At 33.3% G+C, this 19,872-nt stretch overlaps 2 protein-coding genes and 1 non-coding gene across 4 annotated transcripts; all 3 read left to right on the top strand.

Annotated features, from left to right (window-relative positions):
• Positions 1-3,750: 3,750 nt before the first annotated feature.
• Positions 3,751-6,488, top strand: LOC25483954 (probable xyloglucan endotransglucosylase/hydrolase protein 32). The gene is made up of 4 exons (XM_013612677.3): positions 3,751-4,085; positions 4,248-4,348; positions 4,463-4,680; positions 5,827-6,488. Exons 1-4 carry the CDS (start codon positions 3,881-3,883, stop codon positions 6,191-6,193), a joined length of 891 nt encoding a protein of 296 aa, XP_013468131.1. The 5' UTR covers positions 3,751-3,880; the 3' UTR covers positions 6,194-6,488.
• A 1,434-nt stretch (positions 6,489-7,922) lies between these two features.
• TRNAY-GUA (transfer RNA tyrosine (anticodon GUA)) lies at positions 7,923-8,008 on the top strand. The gene is given in 2 exon segments: positions 7,923-7,959; positions 7,973-8,008. It is a non-coding gene; the product is annotated as a tRNA-Tyr (tRNA).
• On the top strand, positions 7,999-10,084 carry LOC25483952 (uncharacterized). Of its 2 annotated transcripts, none has more exons than XM_013612675.3 (4): positions 7,999-8,156; positions 8,254-8,331; positions 8,411-8,506; positions 9,576-10,084. In XM_013612675.3, the coding sequence occupies exons 1-4, from the start codon at positions 8,154-8,156 to the stop codon at positions 9,645-9,647; spliced, it is 249 nt and encodes an 82-aa protein (XP_013468129.1). In that variant the 5' UTR covers positions 7,999-8,153; the 3' UTR covers positions 9,648-10,084. The 2 variants fall into 2 exon arrangements, with proteins under 2 accessions (XP_013468129.1, XP_013468130.1); XM_013612676.3 differs by having other exon boundaries at positions 9,573-10,084.
• Positions 10,085-19,872: the final 9,788 nt, after the last annotated feature.

The raw sequence follows: 19,872 nt of genomic DNA, 5'->3' as shown, positions 1-19,872 counted from the left end.
CCGATATTTATGTTTTGGTCTAAGCATATCTAACTGAAAACCTTGTAATTTTCTTTTCTTGCACCATTCAATAATGTTGATGTCATGCATTTCTTCCACATGAAATTTGGAAACAGTTTTCGAAAATTGTTAGTTGAAAAGAAGAAAAAAGAAAATCATGACAATAATATAACAAATAATGGAATGAACCTCCACACACAGAAAAATGAGGAACTTAAAAAGGGTTGAAATTCATTTTTATTTTTTTTTAATTCATGATGTGTTGATGATGATGAGAGAATTTGGAGATTTTATTTTAATTCATGATAAGGAATTTAAAAAGGGGTTGAAACTGGATTCTTGAAGAATAAATGAATAAGAATGAGAATTAAGATGATGATTCTAGGTTGTTGTTGTTGGTGTTGAGGAACAAACAATGAGTTTTGATGATGAAGAATGAATGAATAAGAACAAAGATGATGATGATTTTGGGTGTCCAAGTTTATTTCTTTCTTTCTTTTTGGATTAATGGAAGATTGATGAAGATGAGAGAAGAAGAGGAAGAAAAATCTAAAAAATATTAGGTGTTAGTGGTTCACACTAAAATACAATAGACCCTACATGATCCAACAATTATCTTTTAAAGAAAAAATCAAAAGGTTAAAATTAAAAAAAAAAATTAATAAGGTCCATGATGGACCACCTTTAAATATGGTTCACTTTAGACATTTGGTGTTAAAAACTAACGGAGAGGACCAAAAGAGGTAACGACAGAAAACATAAGAGACCAAATTGAAACGTTTTTTTAGTTAAGGGACCATTTTAAAAAAAAGAATTAAATTAAGGGACTAAATGGTGTATTAAGCCCCAAAAAACCCTATTAACATGCAGGTTCTAAACAAGCCAACCCTTAAAAAAATACTTAAAATAGTTACAAAATTTATTATAAATATTATTTTTAATAGGTCTAAACACTGCTTAGTACCCACAAAAATTATAAACTTTTGTCGTTCAAACGTTACAAAGTAGAACGGAAAGGAAAACAATTTTAAATACATTAAAATGCTTTTTCTAACTATAAGTATATGTTCGTTTGGCCATTGAAATTTTAAGCATTTACAATTTTTTTTATTACTTTCATTTTTGTGTGTTGTTTCATTGAATTTTTCACTTTTATTTCCTAATTTTATAAGTCACATCCTAAAGAATTATTTAAAAATATATGTAATTTTTAGAATGTTTTTCGTTATGCAGGATAAATGGGCTACCCCGTGCCCCATACCTGCTAGCCTGAATAGGTAGAGAATTTACCGGCTTGGCAAACTGGCCCCTACGAACGAACTCATTTTGACAGCATTAGGTGATTGACGCAAGAACTCGAGTTTTTTATGGGTTATACCCGATCATTAGGCCCTTAAGTTTTTGATGGGCTTGCTATGAAACAGAAAGAAAGACACGAGACTTAGATAAGTGAAATGTATTAAAGATGATGAAGGTAAAGTTTTGGTTAAAAAAAATAGGGTCTTGTTAACCAGTGTCATCAAGGAAATTGTTAAGGAATCTACAAATTAAAATTTTATATTGAAAATATAAGATGTTACTTTTGATAAAGTAATGATTACACAAGTTTTTCATGAAAACTTACTTGTTTTTGAATGCTTAACCATTATCCTTAGCGCATTGGTTAACATTCACCAAAAAAAAAATATTGGATAGATGGAAGAAGTGCTTGTACAACTCATTTATGGAAGAAGTACTATATGCGATTAATTGATCAAAGCATTAAAATGTGTGTAGTCCATGATCCTAATTTTAATGACTTCGATTGCAATCAATTTGTAATCTATACATGGATCCTTTTCTTTCTCAATAAATCATAACCTTAAGGTTATATGAATAATTTATTCTAAAAATCAATCAACCATGCGTATATGTGACCCCCAGTACTCATCAAGTTTGGGGCCACTAAAGGACTGTTGTTGACCCACTTCATTGATGAAGTTTTCATAGCTTCAAACGCACCATTACTCACTCAAGATTTTGAGAATTGACAATATCATAATCTGGCCCACTCCTCTTAGTGAACTTTAAGGGTATATATCACAAAAAATGAATTAAGGATAAATATGTATAGACTTGGTATTGTTTCTTAATTATCCCTGCGATCCTTGTTATAAGAAAAAATTAACTTTTTAAGTTTATAGAATAATTAATGTATCTTATTGTAAATATAGACTAGATACATCACTTACATAATGAACTAAAAAATTCAATTATTTCTTATAATAAGAACCGGAGGGAGTATGTGTTAAGAATTTAGCATATATAAATCTAATTTATTGATCGTTCGAAAGAACTTTAGTTCAATGCATGTATTCCAACTAGATATTTTTATAATTGACTCACTTATTTTCCTTAAAACTAAAACTAAAACTTTCCTATTGAGTAAGTTAATTCAAGTGTCCTCCTTATGAATTTAACTCATTTTGTAGAGACAATGCATAATATATACAAGATACGAGATTCAAATCTTAAAAAAAAAGTTATTACATCAACTTGATTAAGAGAAATGATATTTGTACAACCATTTTGTGACAACTTTATCTCTCATACTCACATTATATTTTTATTCTCTCTCTTCATTTTTCTCTCTATTGCTTTTAACCAATTAAAAGAAAAAAAAAAAAATTATCACAAAAGTTGTATCAAACAGTTGTTCAAATATCACTGTGTAAATAGTACTCCCTCCGTCTCTAAATTATAAGTCTTTTAAGGTTTGTGCACAATTATTAAAAAAATGATTAGTTGTGTTGATTTCAATGGTAAAATTAATATTATTTACTAAATGTTGTATTGATATTCTAAAGTGACAATTATTTATAAAAAAAAAAAAATAAGAGTGTGAGACGAAGGGAGTATACTATTGGATGAAAGGGCCATGCAATCCAATCTCAATATCACAATTTTGAGCCACATTTAAGACACCCCAACTACCCTCTTCTGCATGCCGTTATCTTGTCTAAGAGTAATTCTCGATCCCTCCAAGCTTAAAGGCTTTCTTGTCATTAAATAGTAACAAGAAAAGTAGTTGCATTGGGAAAAACAGAATGACATAATTCAACTGACCCTCCAAATTAAGTCTAATTAAGTGTAATACAACAATTAAAGATCTTCCTTTTTGTCTCTAATGATCTATAGTACACTTGATTATTGTTAAGCTTAATTTTCTACTTCACCCCATCAATTTTCTTCATTTGCATAATCAGTCCCATTTAGAGTTTATGCAGCACCCACACTTTGAATTAAAAGTGTGTCTGATGTAAGCATCATCGATAAATATAAACAAAAATGATAGTTGAAAATTCAAAAGTTTATGGTTAAAAATTTAGTCCATATAGATCAACTTCTCAAGTACATTTTTTACTTATATTTCATTTCGGATGGAGTATAATGTTGGAAAATTAAGTGTGAGTGATTATGTTCCACATCGACTAGGAATGGAGGAAACATTAGATATATAAGAGAGAAAACTCATATCCCTGTTGACTTGAGGTTTTGGGTAAGAGTGTGGTGTCTAAGTCTCTTATTGGTCTTGGACATTTAGTCCATTGCCGCCCTTGGACTCCCCAATGTCTGAAGGTTTTAGGTCGAGATGTGGCTTCTATCTCTCTTATTGGTCTTGAACGTTTAGCTCATTGCCGTTCCCGGTGTTTCATAGTTGTCGATTGTAGAGGGACCCATTAATTTTCTATATTTATACTACTATCAATATGTACTGCCATACTCTTCATCCATATGCACCTTTCACTGAGTAGTCCATCACTCTCACACACACCCTGCATTTATACACACAAGCATCATTTTGTTTTCTGCTTAAAATTTAAGTTACCTACCTTTCTTCATGGCCTTTCCTTTCATATTTCTCTTTGCTAGTTTATTCTTTATGGCTTCTTCAAGCAATGCCTATTGGCCACCTTCCCCCGGTTACTGGCCAAGTTCCAAAGTCAGGTCTATGAGCTTTTACAATGGTTATAGAAACCTTTGGGGACCTCAACACCAAAGCATGGATCAACATGGAACAACTATTTGGCTTGATAGAACCTCAGGTATGAATCTGATTAGTTTCAATTCACTTTAGTTTAGATACTTTATCGACCGGAAAAATTACAATGGCACGATTTGATTTCGCGAAATTTATCGCAAATTCAAGCATGCACAAAATATATCATTGACATGTAACACTACATTTTTTTTCTTCTGATTAATAGGAAGTGGATTCAAGTCGAATCGTCCATTTCGATCGGGATACTTTGGCGCTTCGATTAAGCTTCATCCTGGCTACACTGCAGGAGTTATAACAGCTTTTTATGTAAGATTAAGATATGATCATGATTAAAAAAAATGAAGTTGATTAATGGAAGGTTAAACATTTTTAAAAAAATTTGAGTGTGATAAATTTTACTAATGAGTTGATTAATTGCAGCTTTCTAACAATGAAGCACATCCAGGATTTCATGATGAAGTAGACATTGAATTTCTAGGGACAACATTTGGAAAGCCTTATACTTTGCAGACAAATGTTTATATAAGAGGGAGTGGTGATGGAAAAATTATAGGCAGAGAAATGAAATTTCATCTGTGGTTTGATCCTACCAAAAAATTTCATCACTATGCTATAGTTTGGAATCCTAAGGAATTAATGTAAGTCACTGTTAATTTCCACTCTATATTAATACTCTTTCGATCCTACTTTCACCGATCTCAACTATAAGAGACAGTTCACTTAATATTGATCAGAGACATCATTTATTAAATAAATTTAAAAAATGAATTTTTTTTCTTACAATAGAGACCGAAGTAGTATAATAACCATCACATTTGCACAAAAAGTTTATCACGTTTAAGATATTATTTTTCACTTTTGTATTTATAACAATTGAAATAACCACAAGTTTATAGTTTATAGGGATACTTTATTAAAATTACCATTCTATTTCATTTGTTTATTTATCATATATTTTAATTTGTATGAAATGCTCAAATTAAACAAGCATATGTTCGTATGAAATGCTCAAATTAATCGGTTAGACTTTATTTTTGGGCTAGTAGAGCATATAGGGTAGCCAACATTTCTTTTTCTGCTGAAACATAATAATAGGGTAGATGGTAACAAAAAAAACCAATAATATAACTTGGGTCTTTGTCTGTGTCATATTAATTTGTTTGATTCTTAAAGAATATAGGTAATACTACAGTGTATGCACGAATGATTGACATTGTAGGATGAAATGGAAGTAAACCAATAATATCATTTTCTTTGAAAAAATATATATCATTTTCTTTGAAATTAAAGAAGGTGATAATAGAAGTACTATCTTTTTTTTCATTGATTTATTATTTAAAATTAATAAACGATGGAGATCTGTCTTACTAAACTCTTTTTTTTTTTTGTCAAGTAGTTTAGTGGCTAAAATTCACTTTTTTCAAGGTGAATAAGAGGGGTGCCCCTGCATATAACTATGTATGTCTACGCCAACTGAGCTAAGCTCACGGGAACATGTCTTACTAAATTGTAATGATAACAATTATTATTTTCTATTGCAATCTAATGGTCATGATATTGAAGGGGAACCTTTACTAATTATAAATGACAATAATAACAATTTGATAGTTGAGAATTTGAACTATATATATCCTTTTAAATTACAATATCAAACTCTTGTAAAAGTAACATTAATCTAGTGATCTACATGTGTTTTTTTATGGCCAACCACATACCTTATTATAAAATTAGTTTCACCATACCATTATCTCTTTAACTTACATTATAAATAAACAATGTGACAGATTCCTAGTGGATGATATGCCCATAAGGAGGTACCCAAGGAAGAGTGATGCAACATTTCCACTAAGACCAATGTGGGTTTATGGGTCTATTTGGGATGCTTCATCATGGGCAACAGAAGATGGAAAATACAAAGCTGATTACAAGTACCAACCTTTTGTTGCAAAGTACACAAACTTCAAGGCTAGTGGTTGCACAGCCTATGCGTCGCGTTGGTGTCGTCCGGCCACGGCCTCGCCGTATCGGTCCGGTGGGTTGACAAGACAACAACATTGGTCTATGAGTTGGGTTCAAAGACACCACATGGTTTATAACTATTGCCAAGATCCTAAAAGGGACCATAGACTAACACCTGAATGTTGGGGTTAAATCTTTTTATTGTAAAGTGAATAAATTTGGGGATGATTTGGTCTCCAAATAATTTGCTAGTATTATTTGTTGTGTTGTTATTTTTTTAATTTTTCATGGGGTTTGTTGCGAAAAAGCAACATTGACACAACAAATTAAGTTAGGAAAATTGTGTGCATGATTTTTGGTTTATGTAATGTTTCTCTTTTGGCATAATGTCCAATGAAAAGCAAAATGAAATGGCCAATCAAAATAAGTGTATTGGAATTGGTTTGAGACATTAAGGTAAATGGTGTTCTAAGAACACTCTTCATCATTTTATAAAGTTTATTTTTAGAGTCAATTTATAATGTTACCATGTTACTATTGTTATGTTCATGATGAATGTTGCAGTGGTCATGTCAGCAAGCACATGATGGGAAAGCTCTTGGTAGTGCTAGAAAAAATGACAGTGCCAGAGTACCCCAAATTAATGCTACTCAAAATGCAATAGAATCAATCATGCTGCTCAAATTTATTGTGAAGTTATACAAATTCACTTGTAGTTTTTTTGTCGTTGTAAATATAACAAACATATATACATACCCAACAAAAATGTGAGTGAAAACGCAAAGATATAGAAGTGAAAAACAGGTAAACAAGAAAAAATCTATCAAAACCAAAAAGAATTCATCATAAATTATGAGGAAAATGCAAGAATTTATATTTGACATGCATTTTGGTAGTTGAATTTGTATCAAGATCGGATAGTTTATATTTTAAATATTTTAAAGTAGGAACTTCAAATATTTATATTTGGGTGAGGTTTAGCATGAAAAATGAGAGTTGTTTTTTATGATGGAAAAGTTTAAGCAGACCATAGATATAATACTTTTTTATGCGGACGTCCAGATTTGTTACATGTTAAAGACCAAGAACGTTTTGATGGGGATTTATGAAACAAAAAAGGTGACCCCATGATGGACGAAATTGACAAGTGCACCAAACCGTAACAAGTAATAAAGTAGTAAGTTTATTGTTCTCTACAGGGATTGTCGTTCAACTTAGCTATTAGCAAAACTTATTTTAAAGAGTAAAATTAAAAGAGATTAAAAAGGGTTACATAGTTTAATTGTCCTGCCCAATGCAAGATTATGTTTGTGATTCAGAGGTTTAACGATGATTAAGGAATCCTTGAATTCCCCTTCGTCTTTGTTGGATTTAACTTAGTAAAACATTTGTTATGTGGTGTCTACTTATGATTTAAGAAACTGAATTTAGAAATCCTTATTAACGCTAACGGCAACATGTGCGGTAAATTAACCAAGTTAAAGATCTCACTCTAAAACTAGCCTCCCAATGTCTGAAGGGAACAACTCCACATGATGCTTATTATTATCACACGAAAGTCAAAAGATCTCACTCTTATGAATATTCAATTCAAGACCTAATCTTAGGCCCATGTCTTAAAAGATGTCAAGTGTTTTAACCACCTCATCTAAATCCATATTACATTACAGTCCCATCATTAAGATACCAAACATGAAGAAGAAACTCACAATCATCTCCAATATTATGAATAATAGGTTGCAACAAAATAGCAAAAAGAAGCAACCTCAACGGATCACCTTATTACACTTTAGTGGCTGACATAATATATTTATCCCCGAAATAAAAATAACAATATTGTAAATGAACCATAACTAGTAAGAAAATGTTGTGAAAGACTCCTTTGTTATATTTATCATGTGTATGAGAGATTAATCAGCAACCGACCTTAGCTCAGTTGGTAGAGCGGAGGACTGTAGTTGGTCAACAGACATCCTTAGGTCACTGGTTCGAATCCGGTAGGTCGGATTTTTTTTATTTCTTTTATTTTCTTTCTTGGGCCAAACTCAAAACGACATAAAAACCCTGCGTTTTGATTCAAAATTACAACATCATCGTTTCGCAACTGAATCAACCTTCTTCATCGATTTTTGCATCCATTATTCATCACAACATGGTAGAATAGTAATAATTTCTTTGATCTACGATTTTGTATTATTCAATTTTTGAACATTAATTTTGATGAATAAACCAAATTGAATTTGTTGTTATAGGTTTGCTTGGTTTGTTTGGTGCCTCTCTTTCTCGTCCCAATCGTTAATTTTCTCCCTCTTCTCTTCGATTTTCTAATGGTAAATTACACTACACCACTATTCATTATGATTATTTTACTTAATTATGCATTACTAATCCTAATTTTTGTGTTTTTAGGGGAAAATCTATGCGGCTTTTGGGTGGGAGTATAGAAAACCAGAGAGGGTTCCTCCAGCATGTCCAATCAAGCCTTCAAACAAAACTATTAATAAAGTTAGTTAATTTCTAATTTTCAATTTTGATTTTCTTTGTGAAATGTTTACCAATTATGTGGCTTTTATGTCAATAGCATTATAGTATTGGATAGAGTAGGGATAGCAACTATTGTAGAAGCTATGGTTAGATTTCGATTTCGATTTAAGTAGGTTGGGTATGTGTGAAGGAGACCTGTAGATTCTATTCTATAGCTATTAAGCACTGTCGTAGATACAAACACCAAGCATGGCTCGACATCAACACATTGACGCCGATAACAATTCAAGAAAATAAAAGTGATCCAGGACTATCCAAAACGCCTTCGGTATGAAATGCCGATGCTATGTAGTTCTTTAGTAAGGACAGTAAATCAGATTGAGGACCATCCAATTACTAGAGGCCGAGGAAGACCAAAAAAGTTATAGGAAATTGTTAAGTAAGATTTCGAGGTCAATTGGTTGGCTATATTACTATAGTTATGATTTGCAATGGAACATTATGACATTGTTTCATCGATGTAACCTAATAGGATAAAGCTTTGTTGTTGTTGTATTATAATTGAAAATGCTCCATAAGTTTTGTTGGGCGCTGGACTATAATTGGTGAAATTAATAAGGCAAAAACTGCATTAGAAGTGGAAACCATCCCCCTAATTTTTATCTTGTTGGTTTGTCATCTCATACATGATTGTTACGGAGTTGGACACCTTAGGAATAAGTCTAGGCTTTTCCAAATGTGTGTTGTCCATTATGATATTTCATTTGACTGTCAAGGGTTTGTGTTACTGAAAGTCACATACATTCTGAATTGAGAAGAAATCTGTTTTTTGTCTTTTATTTTATCCTTCTTAAAGATATATTCTGTATAAATGGGTGATTCTTCAAACGACCAGATATTGATCCTTTGGCTGTCTTTGTTGAAGTTTGCTGAATTGTTTTGTGCGTTTGCATCATGCATGTGGTGAATAATATTTGTGTTGGTGAATGTACCTGCTTGCAAACAATTGTATTGATGATTTCATGTGTAAAGCTTTCACGAATGTTATAACATTAATTTAACTTAAGTACAAATCTCAATGTTATAGCAGGATGAGGTAAGTGTTGGACCATCTCCTACAGAACCTACTAAACCTGGAAGTGTAGATGTCAAGCAGGATTAATCTGGGGTAGCTCCTCTACAACAAGGTTTGATAGAAAGAAAGAAAAAAAAAAAACATGATCGCATCTGATGGTTCATATCTGTAACTTCTATTATAAATATTGGTGTTGTCATCGTCATCATCATATTACTTGAGATCGTTTATATAATACAAGTTGGTAGTTTGGTGTAAGATGGTATTCATTTGATTATTTTTCTTCCTTTTTCGGAAGATAAGTATCAATTCAATATCAATTTTTGCTTGTAAAATCTATAACATTGGGCCTTCATATTCACGATCATCCCAAAAAGGGAAGATCATTTTGCACTTTTGTGAGGATAGTTGTGTGAACAATAGCACGTGACACTTTTGTTTTCTTTTTACTACATAAGAGACTTGTTTGTATAAAACATTCCAGTGCCATTAAAATAAAGGAAAAACAAAATCCACTGGCCTAATTGCTGCTACTTAACTGATATTGACCTTACAGTCTGTTCCATTTCTTTCTTCAGGGCATCTGTATGTGTTATTTTTACAGATGAAACCTTTGTTATATGATTTTTTGTGGGGGAGGGGTGAGGAAGTGAGAACAACTCTTTGGATTAATGATTTGAGTTTTCAATTTGTCTTTATTAGGGAGGCAGTTGTAGAGATTAAGAGTGGAAAAAAGAGGTTTATGGTTTGACTTATTATCACAAAAGTAGGACTCACAAAAATGAGGTGATCATTTGGAGTTGGAGGTGAAGTTCTAGCTGGTGGAGGGATTTAATTGATGTAGATAAGAGGGAGGGACCATACCAACATAATTGGTTCTCACAAAGGCTAAGAAAGTTGGTTGGAGACGGGTGGCTGGGTAGTATGACTCTAAGGGAATGTTTTAACCATCTATTGTGGGTGGTAAATGAGAGTGACTTTGGAGATGGAGGGAGCTATTTCAATGGGTAGAACATATTGCAAGAGGAGTGCAAAGCAGTGATAAATTATTTGAAACATGATTTTGAAGTAGATGGCAAGTGCTTATGGTGAAGGAAGGGGAGGCCTGTTTGGCAAAAGATTGATATAGAATTTTAACAGGTGGGTTGGTTCAAGTAAGGTCTTCCTTAGGCAGAAATATTTGCAGTGATATCATTCAGCATCAAATTATTGGTGTCTGTATATAGATTGTTTAAAGCCAAATTACTGAGTAGTAACTGATTTGGAGGTGGAAAGTTGTGGGAATTTGTGATGAAGAATTAGTCAATCATTATGTTTTACTCTATTGAGTGGGATGTGACGTTTAAATGGATTTGTTTACATACTGTGATATGCTGCAATGCTAAAGAACATTTAGGTCAGTTTGCAATCTTGGTGAACAGAGGGAAGACTTGGGATTTAGAAATAGAGGTTCGTTACAATTTAATCTGTATGTGTTTTGGTGATATTAAATTGTTTGTTGCAAAATAATTAAAATTGGTTAGTGCACTAAAAAAGTCGGGAGTGATTAAACTGAGGCTTAATTTAGAAAAGAAGAAATGTTCAATGAAAGGTTGTTAGTGAAGAAGGTTTGAGCAACATCATGAGGACTTTTTTCTCTCTGTTGATGGACTGTTTTGTTCCAAGTCTTTCTGTAATGTTTTTACTGAAAAATATTGGTCAGATTTGATAAAACAAGAGCACGCTCTGCCAAAGTCATTTATGGTATGTTTGGTTTTGCGTTGTTTCACTGCCGCCGCACGTTTGAGTGATTCACAGTGAAAATGGAGAAGCTACTATTTGTAGCTTCTGTGTAGATGCACTTTACTTTATTCCCACTTCCAAAACAAGCACTCACTTAGAGTTGTTGATGCTGAGGTTCTTTGGCATAAAGGGGAGAATAACCAGGTAAAGAGAAGGAGGATTTGGGATGTTGACACTTATGCAGGCGATATTAAAACATGTATGGAGTGTTGTGTGTATTTAGTTGCTTGCAAAACAGTTAATTGCCGCTGAAAGATGTGAAGCGGCAGTTAACTGTCGTTGATATAAGGGAATGATCAATTTTGGAAGGGAGAACAATTTTTGTATCATATTTGTAATGGGAAGGTTGCAATTCAAATTGATTTATTACGGTTGGCTACTTGATAAGCCAACATATATTTTTAGTTGGCAAGTGTATGAATAACTTGTACTAGGGGTTGGTTAGTGTGTGAATAACTTGTACTCGTGAGAAAGATACACGTTATTCTCACACCTCTCAGTCACCTTAATCTTCCACTGACTTGAGCGTTTGAGTATTTGTAGGTATACCTCGCTGTATCGGGCGCTTGTCGTCATCCTTCATCGCAACTTAGCAACACTAACCATAGTTTGAGATCCACCTCTAATCAATTTTGAAAAACTCAAACTCTATAACATGAAGTTGTAAAAAAGAGGATGACCGTGAGCAACCCTTGTGGTGAGTGATCGATACATGAGAAGGGAATTCACAATACTAAATTTAATACCGGTGTTTCCTTGTTTGTCAATAGAAAGTAGGCAAGCTTTAAAGTTGATAATTTTGTCATCATTCATGATCAACATCACATAAGATTCAAAATCAATTTCTAATTTATCAATTTTTTAAAGTTTTTTAACTTTAAAATTTTTAGAAATTTTTTACATCTTTAATCCATTTAATCAAAGATAGTTAGTTGGCAAATTGACTTAATGGTGTTTGAGCTCTTAAGATATCATTAGATTCCTGGTTCACATGTTACTTTCTTCTCGTGTTCACGTGTACTCACACACAAGTGTTTCTTATCCATATCATCTGCTCCATGTGAACTCATCCACATCAACAACAAATTTACGTATATTCTTGGTCAAATTAATGATTTGATCAAAATCTAACAAATTAAAAATTGGGGATACAATTATAAGATCATTTATAATGAAGAGATCCACCACATGGAGCAGACCAATGTTTTTTATTAGTAGGAAACCAACTCGGATTCAGAAGCTTACATCACTTAGTATGGGTTTGGTTTGGTTTTGTATGGATGACTTGAATCAAAATTAATTTTGAATGTGTAGTGACCAAAATATTATTTTCAATTGTATTTAAAACTAAAAATTATAGAGTAATATGTTTCAAGAATACAAGGAGTTTATAAGGGCAATTATGGTAAATAGATAAAATGGTGTATTTGTGTGAGAGCTACACAGAACAAAATCGATTGTAATTGCCATAGAAGCTTCAAATTTGAGCTGGGGAAACAATGGGTCTAACAATCATGACTACCAAGGGCTATTGATATTATATCATCATCCAAAATCATAAAAATATATGTGTCTATATGACTTACATCTTATATACTCAACACATTTAATTCATAGTCGATGTGAGACTAACCACTAACACCGTCGAACCCATTTCCAATTCAAAATTCGACAGCCAACATGTCAAATAAAATGTGCGAAACTCTATTATAATGCGTCGTTCTTTTCAACACCAAAAAGGCCAAGCAGATCATTCATTATTTATACATGAAAAAATATAATTAGTCTGCTCAACACTATTTCTTTATGGAGAACACAGTATCATGAATATTTTATTTGCATGTTGTTATTTTTTATAATTTGAGTTTGAATAAGCACCGTTGGCTTTCTGAATACTTTAATACATTTTAGTATCTCATAGATAGATTCTATGGAATCCGTATCCACCCACTCCATCACTATGTCTAAGCGCACCAAAACTTGCTCCTAGAAATATGCATCTTCTTTTTTCTTATTTTCTATTTTGGAAGTGTTCTACATTTCCATGAATCATGAATGCAACCTTGATATAAATACAGTTTTCCTTTAACATGGCTGTATAATATAGTATTAATTAGGCTAGAAGGCAGAAAGAATTCCACCGTTTCTGTATGTTAATTAAATAAAAGAGAAAATAGTGCATGAACAGTGAATGTAAAATAATTTTACCTGCAATAAGAATAAGCCTGTGGTAGGTATTTTTTCAATGGGATATGATAGGTATTTTTAAAAGCGATTATAAATAAATGGTCTTGTATAGTAATTTGATGAGTATATACTAGTATAGTTATAAGTTTGGATTTAAACTTCTTTAAAAAAATTGGATTTAAACTTGAGATATTTGTTAACTTATAAAAGAGATATTCCTTCAAAAAAAAAAAAAAAAAAGAGATATGTCATCTCATCTAAATATTATTAAATAACAAGTGCATCCCTAAATAAAATAACCTGCATGGATTTTGAAATGAATGTTTAAAAAAAAAAAACAACTAGAAGAGAAGACGTGGTGTCTTAAGTGCATGCTCTTTAATGTAATTATGTTAGTTCACCGCCGCCGCCGGTGGCCAGTTTGGTCATGTCCCACCTGTGTTATCCGACAAAGCAACCGGCCCTCATATTAATTTATCAAAGCTACTTATAGTCAATATTAACTTTTTCTAGTATTAGTTCCCCTAAAAAACAAGAAAATACTCAATATTATATTACTCTTCTCCGTCTCAAATTATAAGTCGTTTTGAAGAGAAAATTTATTTCAAATTATAAGTCATTTTATAATACCAATAAAACATTAAATGTTATTTTTTCCACTATACCCTCAACTATTTTTTACTTTATATTCTTTCGAATCTTTAATTTATCTTTCCTATAATTGCAAAATGATTTATAAGAAGGACAAAGTATGTTGCCTCTTCTCAAGGAAAGGGTCCCCAAGTCAATGAAGGTGTTGTCCAGACTCCAAATGGTCAGTTTTTTTTTACCGTTGAGTGTCTGATCGAATGTTGATAAGTTCCACGATCAAGTCACTTTAACATTGTGTGGCACTGATCCTACGATTATCAACGACATTGGGCTCGTGGGACGGGTGTAACAGCCCGATTTTCGTTAGATTTATTATAATTATTTTTATTATGTGTTTAATTGTGCTTGTGTGTGAATATTCATCATTGGGTGCATTTTCACGGGTTTTCGTGCTAGAGGGGTAAATTAGTAATTTTAGTGAGAATTATTTTTAGCATTTAGTGAGAACCATTATTTTACTAAGTTACTAGTGTAGTAATTAGTATTTTACCGTTAAGTGATCGTTAATAGTATTTTACCGTTGTGACTGTAGAAACATTTTAGAATTGAGTTGGAGTGGGTTAAGTCCACTAAGGTTTAGGGTTAAGCCCATTAAGAGAATAGACTATATAAAAGTTATCTTTAAGAGAAAGTATCACACAATTTTCATTACATAAGATATTTTGAGAGAGGTAGAGAGAGAAAGTGAAGGAAAAGAGGAAAATGGGTTAGAGAAAAGAAGAGCTTGAAGATTCAAGATTGGAAGAGATCCTAGGAGCTAAAGTGAAGCTTGGGCTAGGAATTGGAGATAATTAAGGTAAGGGGGTTAGAATTTATCATAATCGTTTTTAGTGTAAATTTTCAATTGTTGTATGAATAAGTGCTTAATTGAGTAATTGATTATTTGTTCATGACTGTTAGAATTCGTGCTCCAATTATGATGTTATGTTTGAATGTAAGAAATTGGTGATAATTGATTTGTTATTGGTGAAATTGAATGATCAAAGTATATGGAAATGATATATGTCATATCATGCTCTAAATGTCAATTTGTGATATGTTGAGGTTGAATTATGCTGAGATTCATGTTCAATTGGTGTAGTTGTTGTTAAGTGATGTTGTTATTGATAATTCATGGCTTGGGTGTGCATAATTCATGATTTTTGATGAGAAATGAGTTGTTGTTGGTGACTTTGTAAAATGGGTTGAATTGGTTCAAATGTTATTTGTTTTCATGTTTGTTGTGTCCTTGTGGGTCATTTTAGTTATACTGACCTGAAAACAATCTCTCTAGAAACACATTTGAACATTGGGAGATCAAAATTGGGGATTTTGGGTAAAAAGGGGTTGAAACCCGTAACATTTTCTGCAGAACTATGAATGTACGCTTAAGGGGTCGCTTAAGCGAACCGGTAAGCGAATCATCATAGTGAGTTCTGGGTACAGGTCGCTTAAGCGAACCTGCAAGCGACCGGTAAGCGTACTTTACTGGTAGCTACTGGAACTCGTTCGCTTAAGCGAACTGATGAACGACCAGTAAGTGTACCTGTCAGGTGGCTACTGAAACTTGTTCGCTTAAGCGAACCAGGTGGTCACTTAAGCAAACATGCCCAGTTTCAGCCACTTTGATTCTTCGTTCCGAGTCTTAGGGAGCCAATCCGAGCATTGTAAAATGATTCTTTCAACTTGAAATTTTCCGTTTTCGGTTGAAACTTGTACATTTTTGGGAAATTAGGATTTTGTCGAAAACAAACTTTTGCAAACTAATTGAGCTTACGAGTTGAGCCTACAGCTCATATAGATTTAGGTAAAACTTGTAAGGTTGGTCAAACGTCTTAATCAGGTCAAATGTGATATTTCGGGTGGGAATGTGAAAAATGTGAACTTGGGTTTTCTCATACGGACTTAAGCTATTCTTTGAACTAATGTCTAATAGTTTGTAAGTGGCTTAAGCTCATGACTACATGATTGATTAAGATTGATGTATTAGTTTTCAAACTTGATTACGTTACCTTACTTGAGAGTTATCAAAGTTGGTCGTTTGCCACTTGATACGGTTTTATCGGAAATGGTTCTTTTAAGCCAATTATCTTATGATCTTTCGTGACTAGCCTTGTATGACTAAATGGAGATGTGTGAATGAATTGTTATGTGTTGGATATGATATTTATCATAAGATGTCGTATGTTCTCTTACTTGGAATATGAGAAATGATTGGAGTGATGAAACTATATGAGGTAGTTGATGTTGAATGATATGGTTGATTATTGATGTGATAATGAATCTTATTTGAATTATGTCTTGATCGTTGTGTGGATGTAATTTCTTGATAATACAATTGTTTTGGAGATGATCAATATATTTGGAAGTTGTCCTCTATATTGTTGTGAAAATTGTGAGGTGGTGTCGCATTATCGAGTCTTTACTACATGTTCATGCATCATAGTCGTGTTGAGATTTTATATGATGTTTTTGTTGCATCATTGGGCTTCGGCCTTGCAGAGATCATTTAGTGATCTAGTTTGTGGGCTTCGACCCTGCAGAGATCCATTAGTGATCTAGATTGTGGGCTTCGGCCTTGCAGAGACCTTTGGTGGTCTAGATATAGGTGACGCCCTTGAAGTGAGTTGGTACCACATGCATATATGTGTCAAACTAGGTGCATATCATGACATGAGTCTATTTGATAAATGTGATTGATGATTGTTCATGACACATGTGATTGGTGATTGCTTAATGTAAGATATTAGTATTATGGTATGAGTATGTATATATGTGGATATTATTATTATTGGTTAAGTACATGATATTTGGATTATTTATTCATGTTTAACTGTCATGTGGATTATGATGATGTAATACTTACCCCAGTGGTTTTGACCGCCTACCTGCCTGTATGGATGGGTAGATGTTGTGCAAGATCAGTTGCTCCGGTGAGTTGATTGATGCTTGGTTGGATATTGGGAGCTATCTCCGGTATCGGTGTTTGTAGAGTCTAGGATGACTCTGATCTAGGCATCTGTTTATGTTGGTCTAGATTTCTTGTGTTTGAATTTATTCATGTTGGAGATTTACCCTTTGTTGGAACTCGGTGAACATTTATGCTGATGTATTTTTTATATCATGTCATGTATACTTCGATGTATATGGTTTATATATCCGCTGCGAATGTTGAGATCTTATGCATGCATGTTGAATTTGAATTTTGTATGATGACGTAGCGTCTATTTCTTGAATAAATGTTTTATTCGCGTGTTTTACCGCTTTAATAGAAATAGGGCGTTACAACGGGGTTGAGCGATGACGAAGGGTTTGTTAGGGGAGATGAAAGCTCTCAGCATGGCATTGGCTTTGAATGACTCTGATAGCGAGCTTAAGGCTAGGAATGATGGTTTGATTGGGGAGAAGCAGGTCCTTGAGGCCACAGTCGCCAAACTTGAAAACGACTTCGCTGACTATAAAGACAAGCACGGGATTTGGTTAAGGTTGATCAAAATTGTGCTAACTAGGATAAGGAGATTGAAGCCGTGAAGAAAAAGCTAGAGGAAGTTGAATATGTTTGTAAGCCCGCAGATGAGGTGGCGAGCAAAATTGCCGCGCTTGAACTTGAGAATAAGGATCTAGAATCTGCGTTGAGAACAGCCACTGAGCAAGCTGAAGCTCGAGGACATAACAAGCTTGAGGATTTGGCTGGACTGGACCGTGTTGGACTCATCGCCAAATCGAGGAGGTTCAACAAGATTTCATTGTAGGCACCCCTTATGGCTTCAATAATGTAGCGACCCAGATGAAAGCACTCAATCTTGGTGTCGAGCTTAACACCAAGGTGGTCCATTTTCTGAAGGAAACGAAGGATGGCCTGCTCGTAGTGCCCGATGGCTTTGACGAGGAAGATGATGAATAAGAAGAAGCAGAAAATCAAGTCTAACTAACTTTGTAATTTTCTTTTCTTTTTTGATGAGTTGTAACCGAGTGTGATGCCTCTTACAATGTGTAGCCCTCGTGGTTTACACCTAATTTGTGTAATTTGGTGGAAAGTGAACATATGGTTTCAGCAACCCCTTTAATAGCTCTATTTTTCTTTTTCTTCTCACTCTATGTAGTTGCCTCTCTACTAGGATTTTTAGAGCTAGGAACCTCTTTTCTTTTAAACAACAACTCCTTTGATGTTTTTTCATTCCCCGCTTTAGAACAGTTGCTCGTACTAGTTGAGGAAAAGAATGACTTACTACATGTTAATGAGTTTAGTTCCTTCTTTATCTCCAAGTGAATCTTTAGAATAGGGGAAGCTCTCGTCCAAGAACCATAGGCCTTTTCCTTCTCTTTAACATCATTATTCCCTTCACCATCTTGCCATGATTCCTCCTAACATCCCTTCATTTGATGTCTAATCCTTCCACATTTGTAATAAAAGTTTGGCAAACGTTCGTATTTAAATAAGATCCATATGTTCTACTTCAATATTTCAGCACTGACCCACGCTTCAGAGGATTCCTCATATCGATATCCCCCTTAATGTGTAACAATTTATCCATTATGTCGGTAGCTCATTGATCAACTTCTAGGAACTTTCTCTCTAGATTACCAATCTTCTTTGCCATCATCTTTGATCTCAATCTTAAAGGTAGTTAATATATTCTTACAAAAAAGGGACAATGTGTAGATCCAGTTCTGACAAATGTTTATGACCCAAAATTGTATCCAAGATCAATAGATTTCAGTCAAAACTCCATGGGTCTGTATAGAGTATGTGTTTCGTATCTCTATATGACATTGACTTCAAGATAAAAAGGTTATTGTTTACATCCATAAAGGATCCATCACCACATAACTCTAACATAGCGAGAGTTGAGAGAAAAAGATATTTTCGACTGCGATTTTTCCTTTATCTTAATTGAATTATTATCTTTTTTCGGCTAGCGCATCGTATTTAAGTCCTCTTGAATCAAATATGAAACGTTATGTTCATCACTACTTCTAGCGGAACTGGATTCTCTCAAGTAAAAAGATAGACAAATGAAATTTGAGCCTTAAAAAATAAAAGATAAAAAATTTTAAAATATCAAAAATAAAATTTAATGTCTTGAATTGTCACACATGAGAGACATGAGGATTTCTCACGGGAGAGAATACTTTTCCACTTCTAGGTGGGCTATCTCTTTCTTATCAACAAGAATCTAATTGCCCAATCTAGAAATTATTGGACAAAAAGTCAACAACTTTATTTAACCAAAGTAAATAACACAGCAAAATAAAGACAAATTATGTTTGCTCATCTCTAACTCCATCCCCATGTGTTTAAAACCCTCTTAACTTTTTAAATGTCTCCATCATCATAGTTTTACACATGTCACGTATTAGTGTTAATCGGTCCCTCACTAGTATTATCAACAAGAGTAACTATGCTTTGGTTGGGTTCCCATGAGACATAAGAAGGAATCCCCGTTTTTGCTATGTTTAGATTCAAATACTGATTCATGGTATATTCCAACTTGATGCACATCAAACAGAGATAATTGTGAGTAAGTACGTGTCCCTTATTATTATTGTGCTTGTGTTTTCTTTTCAAGCCTTTAATAATTATTACTTTGCTTAAAATAATGAAGATCTTGGCCACTAGTGTAATTTGAACTAAATAAAATAAAATTGGAGAAAACTTAGGGCACAATTCCTTATGTGCTTTTCGTATGGTTTTTAACTAAATTCATCATGA

The sequence above is a fragment of the Medicago truncatula genome, chromosome 1, assembly GCF_003473485.1.
Source record: "Medicago truncatula cultivar Jemalong A17 chromosome 1, MtrunA17r5.0-ANR, whole genome shotgun sequence".
NCBI lineage: Eukaryota > Viridiplantae > Streptophyta > Magnoliopsida > Fabales > Fabaceae > Medicago > Medicago truncatula.
This window is presented reverse-complemented; position numbering and strand designations above follow the sequence as displayed.